At 43.5% G+C, this 11,266-nt stretch overlaps 1 protein-coding gene across 2 annotated transcripts in view; it reads right to left on the bottom strand.

Moving 5' to 3' along the window:
- The window catches only part of ALDH7A1 (aldehyde dehydrogenase 7 family member A1), a 42,727-nt gene extending 34,046 nt beyond the window's left edge, over positions 1-8,681 (bottom strand). For both annotated transcript variants that reach the window (XM_046000624.1, XM_046000625.1), the window contains exons 1-5: positions 8,452-8,681; positions 7,089-7,142; positions 6,473-6,538; positions 1,445-1,525; positions 972-1,095 (exon numbers count right to left, since the gene is read on the bottom strand). In XM_046000624.1, coding sequence (XP_045856580.1) covers positions 972-1,095; positions 1,445-1,525; positions 6,473-6,538; positions 7,089-7,142; positions 8,452-8,643 — 517 coding nt within the window. In that variant the 5' untranslated portion in view covers positions 8,644-8,681. The remainder of the gene's footprint in view (positions 1-971; positions 1,096-1,444; positions 1,526-6,472; positions 6,539-7,088; positions 7,143-8,451) is intronic.
- Between the last annotated feature and the right edge of the window lie 2,585 nt (positions 8,682-11,266).

Raw genomic sequence — 11,266 nt, forward strand, 5'->3', positions numbered from 1 at the left:
TTAAAAAAACACATTCCTGGGGCACCTGGGTGGCTCAGTCAGTTAAGCATCTGCCTTTGGCTCAGGTCATGATCCCGGGATCGAGCCCTGCATCAGGCTCCTTGCTCAGCGAGGAGCCTGCTTCTCCCTCTGCCTCTCCCTCTCCCACTCCCCCTGTTTGTGCTCTGTCAAATACATAAAATCTTTAAAAAAAAAAAAAAGGGCGCCTGGGTGGCTCAGTGGGTTAAGCCGCTGCCTTCGGCTCGGGTCATGATCTCGGGGTCCTGGGATCAAGTCCCGCATCGGGCTCTCTGCTCAGCAGGGGCCTGCTTCCCTCTCTCTCTCTCTGCCTGCCTCTCTATCTACTTGTGATCTCTCTCTGTCAAATAAATAAAAAAAAAAATTAAAAAAAAATACATAAAATCTTTAAAAAATAAAAAAAAAACAACAAAGTGCGGGATTAGGGGAGAGCAATCTCCGTTAAGTATGACTTTCAAAATATGTTACGAGACTACCAAAATTAGATTAACATTTGTCATATGATACGGGATTTAGGTCATTTCAGATTTTTCCTAGTGATACTACAGCGAACACCTTTATATATAAACCTTTGTCATATTTCATATTACTCAAATTAGAGTCTTGAAACTGGTATTAAACATTTTGGGCCCTCTGGATTTATTTTCATATTGTTTTAGTTATGGACTGGTGATTCATGTTGCCAAAAGTCCCCATAAAAGAGTGGCTATCTCACCTACAGACTTGCCAAAACAGAGCTTTGGCTTTAAAAATACAAAATTTTAACAAGGATCTTGATCTGATACTTTCACCTATTTTAATTTACGTTTGTTAGTACAGAGATTAAAGACATTTTCATGTGTTTACATGCTACGTGCAATTCTTGTTCTGCAAACTAGTCATAGCCAGGGCATTTTTTTTGGAGTACGGCCTAAAAGCACAGAACTCTAAGTTTAACTGACTTCACTGCTTACTTTCAGAAGGCAAGATGGGTCCTCCAATCATCCGTGATAAGCCAACAGCATAATCACAAATATCCACGTACTCTTGAACTTCTCCCACACCTTCCACTAAGATCTTCCCCATCTCCAGTGACACCTAAAAGCCAAGAAGCATTCTTACAACACAATTCATGTTTTAACTACTAAATTTATGGGGTGGGAGGGGGAAATTTATGGGGTGGAGGGGGCAGGGGGAAGCAAATGGCATTTCGTGTCTATTTTATGAGGGTATAAACTTCAGAAAGTCTATTATTATCTTAATTTAAAAACCCACGAATTTTCTTTACTCTTCCCTGTTCATCTTGTTCATCTTTCCTCTAAAGACATTTTTTATATGTAGGAACTATTCTCCTTAAGCACCACAATCCTAACATCTTAAACAAAAACACTCAACAGCCGTAATCCCCAACTCAAAGGAATGTCTAATTACTATGAAAATACTTTACCAAACTTCCTAGTATTTGGATCTTCTCCCGCAAAGCATCCCCAATCTGTCTTACTACTTCTCCTCGCTTCGGAGCAGGAACCTAAGAAGAGAATAGAATCTTAGCAACTGATTCAATGTGTAAACTTGAGTCTGTAACACAGTATTAGACAAACATGCTCTAAGAGAACTAAATACAAACCCATCAGATGACTTTGATCACTCCAAACTGTATTATGGCACATCCCTAACACAGATACCACAGAGTCCCAGAAAACATCAACCAGATGATAGATTTTTGGAGAGTAAGGTTCTGTGCCAAGAACAGAGATAAAATATAAGACTGGGGTGCCTGGGTGGCTCAGTGGTTAAGCCTCTGCCTTCGGCTCAGGTCATGATCTCAGGATCCTGGGATCAAGTCCTGCATCGGGCTCTCTGCTCCGCGGGGAGCCTGCTTCCTCCTCTCTCTCTCTGCCTGCCTTTCTGCCTACTTGTGATCTCTGTCTGTCAAATAAATAAATTAAAAAATATATATTAAAAATAAAAAAAATATATAAAACTGAATACGATGATTCTTAAAAAGCTTCAAATACCTTAAATACCAATAAACCTTTGTGATTCCCACTGACATTTTCTCATGGGTCAAAATGACTACATACCCAAATCCTAGATTCAGCTAATAAAACAGTATTCCATAACCCATTCAAATTATGATCCGCTATTTTCTGAGCACCTACTTACTATGTGACAGGCATCATTCCAGGCACTGGGGCAAAAAATAAACAAGGCATTCATAGAACTAATAATTTTACTGAATCTTACTGTAAGTGCAATGTGAAGTCTTTAATAGTTTTTAAGGAAATGACTTGCTTCACTTTTTTTTTTCTCCAAAGATTTTATTTTTTAATTAAGCAAGCATTATGCCCAAACTGGGGCTTGCAGTCAACACCCCAACACCCCAAGATCAAAAGTTGCATGCTCTACTGACTGAGCCAGCCAGGTGCCCCTGCTTTGCCTTTTATAAGACCACCATGCAGAGGGCACCTGGGTGGCTCAGTCAATTAACCGTCCAAGTGTCCGAGTCCAGCTCTTGATTTTGGCTCAAGTCATGGGAACGAGCCCAGCGCCAGGCTCTGCACTCAGCACAGAGTCTACCTATCCTATTTCCTCTGTTCCTCTCCCCACTCTCTCTCTAAAAAAATAAAATAAAATAAACAGAATCTTTTAAAAAATCAATGTGTATAGGTGGAGCATATATTGGAGGGGAAAGAGAAGTAGGGAGGCCAATTAAGAACATACTCTAATGCCCTAGGCCAAAGATTACAGTAACTTAGTTGTAAAAACTAAAGCAAGGGACACAAAGCAGATTCAGGATTAATCTGGAAACAGAACTGACAGGACACCCTAATGGAATAGGTATGGGAAATGAGGGAGGTGCAAGAACCACGGATAGAGCCCAGGTCTGTGGCTTGAACAGCTGGGTGGACAGAAGTACAATTCCTGAGACAAGACAAAAGTGTCAGTGGTTTATGGAGGCAAAGAGTACATGCTGGGTCGCGTGAAGTTTGCGACGTGCTTCACCTATGGAGACACGACTTCCTCAACTGTGAGCACCACTCCTTTCTTCTCTCCCCTCCAGCTCTTCCCAATTAACTCAGCCTCTCCTTCAGAGGCAACTGTAAGGATGGCTTCCCTCAGGCTGGGGCCTGCCCGCACCCCCTCTTAGAGAGGGCTATTACAGCACTGCTCAAAGGCCGCCACCTCCCAGAGCCTGACCCAGAACTCAGGGTTCATCTTCGTGCTCTTCTTCCTGGACAGATCACCGGGCCATGAGAGAGATTTTCCGGAAGGTAACCTGGCATCCTACTAACATTTAAACCATTCCTCCCCTTTGACTAGGTAATTCCATTCCCAGATACGAAGCACACACATAAGTGTACAGAGGGATAGGTACCACACTTAACCACAATGCCATTTCTAGCAGAGACAAACCAACCACCCTAATGTCCATCAACACATGACTAGTTAATATCACAACAGCTATAAAATTGGACACTCACACTCTACAAATAGGAAGATAGACTCATAAGGAAAAACCTTCAAGAGTTGTAACAGGATAACAGAAAATAGCAAAATAATATACACAATAACTAAACTTTTGCTTATATTTGAAGAAATATACAGTAAGATGTTAATGGTCATTTCTGGAGAATAGGATTTTTTTGGCAGGGTGGGGGGGAGATGCAATTCTAACAGACTACCATTCCCCACATTTTCTATGTCTACAGCATTTGCCATTTTTATAATACATGCAACTCTCTGAAAACAATAAACAAAATTTGCAATGTTACATGAATCAGCACAGATCTACATACTTTCTAGAACATGGGATAGGCTCATTAATGTTTCAAATGAATTTAGCCTACAGGCTTCTAAGTTCAGCAAACTGATTAATATCAACCCAGAAAGGCTAATACATATTTACATTATATTCTGTGTATATATTATTCGGTCTCTAACCAGTAATTACTGCACACTTTCTATGTGCCAGATATTCTGATCTTACCCAGGGATACCAGGAAGACAGCTACAATTCAAGCCCACTAGAACCAACACCCCAATGGGGTGGTGGAAACAACAAACAGATGATTTCAATCTCATGTGGTGAGCGCTGTTCTGGAGAAGCCAGACTGTACAAGGAGAGAACCTAGCAGTGTTAACTGAGTGTTGCTTGGGATTAGCCAGCGCGGAAGAAGGCGGCTTTCCGAAGAAGTTTAAAGTAGAGACCTAAGACCTCAAGCATGATTGTTGCTTGCCAGGTAAAGAGGTAAAGAAAGTAGAGGGAAATTATGGGCAACAGGAAACAAAGCATATGCAAAGGCCAAAAGTCGAGAGGATATGGAGGATTTGGGGAAAATTTAGAAGGTTTAAAGGAACCAGGAGAGAAAATTAGGGGCCACAGTGCAAAGAACCTTATAAAGGATGCTCCAAAAAACCGTGGGAAAATCAGCAGAGGGCATTAAATGGTAGGGGGAAATTACAGCACCTTTTAAAATATCATTCCAGTAGCGCCTGGTGGGCCCAGTCTGTAGAGTATACAACTCTTGATCATGGGGTCATGAGTTCGAGTTCCACATTGGTCTCTTGGACGCGAAAACTCGGGTGCAACATAGGAAACCAATGGTTTTTTAAAATTATGCAGTAAACTTGGGCTGGTATGCAGTGCCACCGTAAGTCACAAAATTTTACACACGCCTTGTATAATAATTACAACTATGAAACACATAAAGATGAAGGAAATGCACAAAATCTAATAACTATTCTGTATAGAAGAGGACGAGGTAAGAGGATTCAATGTCATTATCTTAGTGCCTCATCCAATTTTTAGTAAAGATGTATTACTTTTTTTAAGATTGTATTTATTTGATACAGAGTGCACGAGGGTGTGTGGGGTGGAAACAGAGGGAGAAGCAGACTCCCCGGAAGAGCAGGGAGACACCAGCACCACCACCACCCCCGCACCCCCCCACCCGCCCACCGCATCATGACCTGAGGTGAAGGTAGCCACTTTACAGACTGAGCCACCCAGGTACCTCAAATATGTATTACTTTTACATCAAAAAGAAAACAAAAATTATTTTGCAAATAAACGACACTGCTCCAGGTACCTTTCTCTATGCAGGGTGAACTTAGCACACCGTTTACTTTTGGAAGTGGCCTTTTACTGTTCAAGGACATTTTTCATTGCGCATAATGGAACCCTACACCAACTTACAGCCAGATTTGGTTAAAGTACAAGAAAGATGTTTTTCCTGCTTTGCACTGAGGCGACCTCCTGCCTGACAACTAAGGGGCATCCAACTCAGGGCTCTCTGGGAAAACCTGCCCCTTCCCCAAGTCACCCTAGCAATACTGGATTCAGAGAAAACTGGCTCAGCAATCCCAAACCCAGCAGCACTGGGCGTTTGTAGCTCAGGCAGACATTTACAAAGGCAGGGTCCTGCAGCAAGCAATTCCAATGATTAACTCATTTAACCCTTACCATAACCCCAGGAGGGAGGCAGGCCCAGTCTCCTCTATTTACAAGACAAAGCACACAGAAAGTCATTGACCCTGTTGAGCTGGCTTAAACCTTCCACTACTATCTTTTAGGCTCAGGCCTATAATCTTCAGAGGGACAGCAAATGGGATATTCAGAGTGGGGGGAAAGGAGGGAGAAAGTCTAACTTCACACACAAAAATTCCTTTGGAAACTTCCTTTATCTCTAAACCCTCCAAGACACGTGTTGGCAACCATCCCCCAAGCATATATGGCCCACCGATATACACCTGAAGGGTCTCATGACTAAGGTTTTATTAGATGGTAATAGATAACTTTGTGCTCAGAATAGTTAGTCCCCTCAAGATCCTAGAAACCTTGCTTCCAAAATTCCTTAGAGACTTACAGTCTCCCTAATTCCCTCCCAACTTGAAAGTCCTCATGACCCCACTGCAGCTTTCTGCCCACCAGTACCATCCCCATGTTTTAACAAAACAACCTTTTCGCACCAAAGACGTCTCAAGAATTCTTTCTTGGTTGTCAGCTTCAAACCCTAATGTTCTTTCCTACATCACAGATAGATGGAGGAGGAACCACCAGCTTGACCAGACTGCGGGAACTCAAGTGAACCCTGTGAACTGGGACTATCAACCAACTGCAGAGATGCTCCCTCCCACACCCCAGCCCCCACCCCTGCATGAAGCTGACTGGAAGGAATGGGGAGAAGCAGGAAAGGGGGTGTTTGTAACATAGACGGTCCTTTCTTTTTCTCCAGTGAGAAACTTCAATTGGAAATAGTGTTCACAGCTGAGGTATATGCTTGAAATCCACTTAAAATCACCATTTACTGAAGCCAGATACCGAAAAGGCATTATCCTGGGACTACAGCAGAGGGAGATTATCACAGCCCCAGAGCAACTCCCACTGCAGGGAGCACCGACTGCTTGGAAGATTTTTCTCTTATCTCCCTGCAGTCACCAGAGGTCATTGTGCTATGATCTTCACACTCACCTCTGCCCAGACTCTCCATGCTTCCCTCGCTTTCTTCACCGTTTCTTCATAGTCGGCCATGCTAGCCTAAATTACCAATTAGGGGGAGACAAAGAGAAAAACAAAGGGAAGTGATGATTCCCCTTCTGAGAACACCCAAGATTTCTGGAGAAGAACTGGAGTATTTCTAAGTGACCCTCAGATCTGTAGCTTAAAATGAATTTCGCAGCCTGTGCTTCCCAACACTTGTGATAACCCAGTAAGACAGCTTAGAATCCAGCTATACTTTTTAAAACATTGCTTCTAGAGGCAAGGTCCATTAGCCTCATCTGGGGACAACACCTGTGATGTCAGAAATTCAGAACCATGGGCTCCAACAAAGACTTCACAAGAACAGGTATTTCAGAAATGTGGTGATTCAGAAACGTGGCCTTAAATGGAAACCCCCCCACAACTTTTCTTTCACCTTTCCTAGGATACCCCAACCCAAAGAGTGGGCAGTCTCTCCCAGACATTTTTCAACGTCCTATGAAAAAGAAACACTTTATTCTTGGACTGTGAGACTCCATACTGCTCTTCCACTGGCACAAACCCCATGGGCAGTTTGTATTAGTAAAAGCAAAACCAAAAAACTTACCTGTCGGACTCTTGCTATAGGTTCATTGTTAGCAGGACAATAGGTGGTGATAACCTTAAAACAAAACAAACAAAAAAATGAATGCTATCTACAGAAAATGTAATCCCTTCCAAAATCGGGGAACAGATCCAATGGGGGTTGTAAGGGAAAGAAGAAACTGAACTTGGACACCATATCCAAACTTGGAAGTTTTACATTAACTTTTACTACAAATAGGTCACTTAACAGAGCTTTTTCATTTCTGACCTAAACATGCAGAATCATTTTGCAAAACCCTGCATTGCCATCTAAACACTCAGTATAAAAGCAACAGTCTAACGTTACCCGTTACTTCACCTCTTTTTCCACAAATAACAGACCAATCTAACGAGATTTACTTACTCTTCTCTTACTCTGCCCTAGTCAGAAGGTCAAAGAACCAACAGTGGACAAATATGGGAAAGCCTATCTCCACACAAATGGCAGAGATTAGTAAGAAAAAAAAAAAAATCAAAGCATATCGAAAAGATTTTCAGTAAAGAGTAATTTATCCAGGAACCTAGTAACATGCCACAGGAAAAACAGGATCAAAGTGAAAACAGAAAAGGATTCAGAGGATAATTAAAAGCACCTGAATCTCCTACAGTCACAGGTAACCTTGAGGACTGTTCCCTCTAACAAAGCAAGTTCATTATATCACACTCGACAAACTTTGTGGCATGTTATGTAACATTTCCTTTTTGGGTTTTTTGGTAACATCTTATAAAAGCTTTCTTTTGTATGCAGCTTTCAAAAAAATCTGAGCGGTAATAACCTTACCTTTCCATGGTATTCTGTAAAACAACTTAATTGAGCTTTCACTGAGTGCTAGTCATGTTGCCTGGCTCTGGAAATAAAGAAATGCTTAAAATCCTGTCCTCCAGGAAGCTCAGCGCTCAATAATTTTAACAGGATTTCAGCAAATCCGGACTTGCAAACTCCAACAAAGGATTTCAGAAAAGACAGTATAAAACTAAGGCAGAACACAGACAGACCTGTGGAGCCAGAGTCAAGCACAAAACTGAGATAATTTCCCAATGCTAAGCGTGTGGCCTGTCTCTCTACCCATCGAGAACTCTGCCATAAGGTTGTAAGCCTGCGTTAAAGTTCAAGCTCTACCAGCTCCAAAATGACGCCGATTTCTCCAAAACACACAAAGACCTAATAATCTAAACGCATTTTTAAGGCACCCTACACAAGCACACGTTTACTCTGTGGCTTCCAAACTTGCCCCTCAGTACAACCGTCCACAGCGGCAGCGGAGGGGAGTGGAAAGGGGGAGTCGGATACCCGGTTGGGCAGGGACCGCACTGAGGCCGCACAGATTTCCCGCACACCCGCATACCTCTCCCCGGCCTCCCCAGCTTCCATTGTATACGCCCTCGTTTTCCTCGCGGAGCCCAAGCTCCTTCAGCCAAGCGTACTGGGCCTGATTGATGAGCAAAGTGGACATGAAGGCGGCAGGCCTATTCCAAGGACCAGAGAGCCTGCTTCCCCTCGCAAAGTGCAGGCACAGCTGGCCAGGAACGCGCCACATACTGAGCCCCGGACGCGCGGCGCGCCCGCGCCCCGCGAGAGCGGCTGAAATAGCGCCCCGCCCCCTGCCCGGGAGAGCCCATTGGACAAGCCGGGCCCCGCCCCCCGGAGCACGCTCCCGCCGCCGCCACCACCGCCTCGGCGGAGGCCGTCTGGGTCTTCCGGAAGCGCGCGGAGCGCGCCCTCGCCTGGCACAGTGGGGTGCCGCTAGGAGGAAGTGGGCGGGCTGCTGCCATCTGGTGCAAGACTCGGCGAATTGCGGCTGCAGCCAGAAATGCTTTTCAGCAAAATATTGGTTCTATAGCACCCTAGCTTAGAGCGGGGCTTCTGGGGCTGTCTCGTGCATGGAATCACCTGAACATCACGTTAAGTGCACATTCTGAGTCAGCGACTCTGGCCTGGGGTCTGAGAAGCGCCGGTTCTAACTAGCCCCCAGGTGATGGTGACGCGGCTGCTACCTGGAGTAGCCAAAGAAGGTTTCTTGGTGGAGGGAGAGAGGATTGTGTTCACTGCTTGTTGAATTACAAATTCGAGTTTTCTAATTAATGAAAAATGTGAAATGATGATACTGCCTTCTCAATATCCTGCCAGGGATATTGCTTTTGAAGAATAAAGAGAGTTTTGATAATTCCCTTCATTCTCCATTATTTCAATTTTCCTGCAATAGCCTTTCCACTCACTCCCCACCCACCCACCATGCTTAAGCATGCCATCTCCCATCTTATTCCACAGTAACTAGGCCTACCCTATAAAAGGGAAATACATCTCTTATTAGCATGATTTGGATGTGGGTTAAAAATATATATGCACTCTTGGAGCAGCTCGGTAGCTCAGTCTGTTGAGCATCCGACTCTTGATTTCGCCTCATGTTCTGAGCCCAAGATGGAGACCAATGTGGGGCTCCCCGCTGGTGGGGGGGTGTCTGCTTGGGATTCTCTCTCCCTCTGCCCCTTCCCCTTCATGAGTATTCTCTCTCTCTCTCTCTCTCTCAGATAAATAAATAATTTAATATATATATATATATATATACACATTCTCTCTCTCTCTCTCTCTCTCTCTCTCTCTCTCTCGGGCTCCACTAAACCTCGGGCTCTTGGTTTTGGGATCTGGGGTTGTGGGATGGAGCCCCATGTCTGGCTCTGTACTGAGCATGGAGTTGACCTGGGACTCTCTCTCCCTCTCCCTCTGCCCCTCCTCCCCCCTCAAATAAATAAATCTTAAAATACATATATGCATACCCATACGCACACCCCACTTGGAGTCAATTGAGTTAGGACTCTCAGCAATTACCAATAAACCTTTTGAAAATATTCCTCCTAACTGCTGCTGGATTTCTAAATTGCAGCCAGACACACTAAGTCACTTTGTTTCTATGCAAAGCCTGTTTTCTTCCCACTGTGCTTTTGTCCTTTACTATTCTCTTTACCTGTGAAACTTCCATCTCTGTATTCAAACTTGAGCTTTATCTATTCCATCCTTATAGCTCAAATAATTTCAAAAAATAATCTGGCATTTCAAACACCTACAAGAAAGTATAGTAAGCACTGGATATGCAGGAATGATGCCTCTGTTTGTAAACATTACATTTTCTGTTCATCCTTGTATGGCTCCATGATTCCCAGCATTCTACCACGCTCATGTGCACTTACATGAATGAATGAACAAATGAAACTATGAATACATCTGAGGAGCAGTAGGCACAGACACCTTGTCCAGCACTGATAATCCTCCAACAGCCAGCTACTATCTTCATCTACCCTCCGACTGAAGCCCCAGTTTCCTTCATTCTAAATCTCAGACTCTTTTTTTCCCCCTCAGACACTTAACTGAGAATTTAATTCTTCTCGCTTTCTGGTGGCTAGCAAGATTCCTTATACATATATCCTAATAACACAGTCTTCCTTCTCTTCTCCTCCATTTAATTCAGAAGACACTTACAGACGCAATAAATTTTAGGAGTGACACATAATGCCCTTAAGGAATGGAAGATTCTCTTCACTGTGTCAAGCAGAGAAGTTCAGGACTGTCTCTCTAAACCAGTTGTAGCAAAAATAGACACCAGCAATTGCCTACGTTGAAAATGGAGATTACAGGGGCGCCTGGGTGTCTCAGTGGGTTAAAGCCTCTACCTTCGGCTCAGGTCGTGATCCCGGGGTCCTGGGATCGAGCCCCGCGTCGGGCTCTCTGCTCCATGGAGAGCCTGCTTCCTCCTCTCTCTATGCCTGCCTCTCTGCCTAGTTGTGATTTCTCTCTGCCAAATAAATAAAATATTTAAAAAAAAAATTTTAATTAAAAAAAAAAAGAAAAGAAAATGGAGATTACATCTCTCGCTTCTACCTCCAGTTTTCAAAACTACTTATCCCTGCCCAACAGGAGGTCAGGAAAAAATTATAAACAATGAATTCTGATGGGGCAGAGTAGGAGAGCACATTTCATATATGAAAGAGAATTAAGTGAATCATATATAAAAACATATAAAAACTGCAAAGCCTGACAGAAATGTCAATGTACTGACTCCGAGCACCTTGAAAGTATTGTGCATCAGAAGTGGGAGAGTCTGCAAATAGCCAATCCTGCTTTCCAAATAACTTATCAAAGGCATCACAGTATGGTGATCAAAGCAA

Source organism: Meles meles, chromosome 3, assembly GCF_922984935.1.
Source record: "Meles meles chromosome 3, mMelMel3.1 paternal haplotype, whole genome shotgun sequence".
NCBI lineage: Eukaryota > Metazoa > Chordata > Mammalia > Carnivora > Mustelidae > Meles > Meles meles.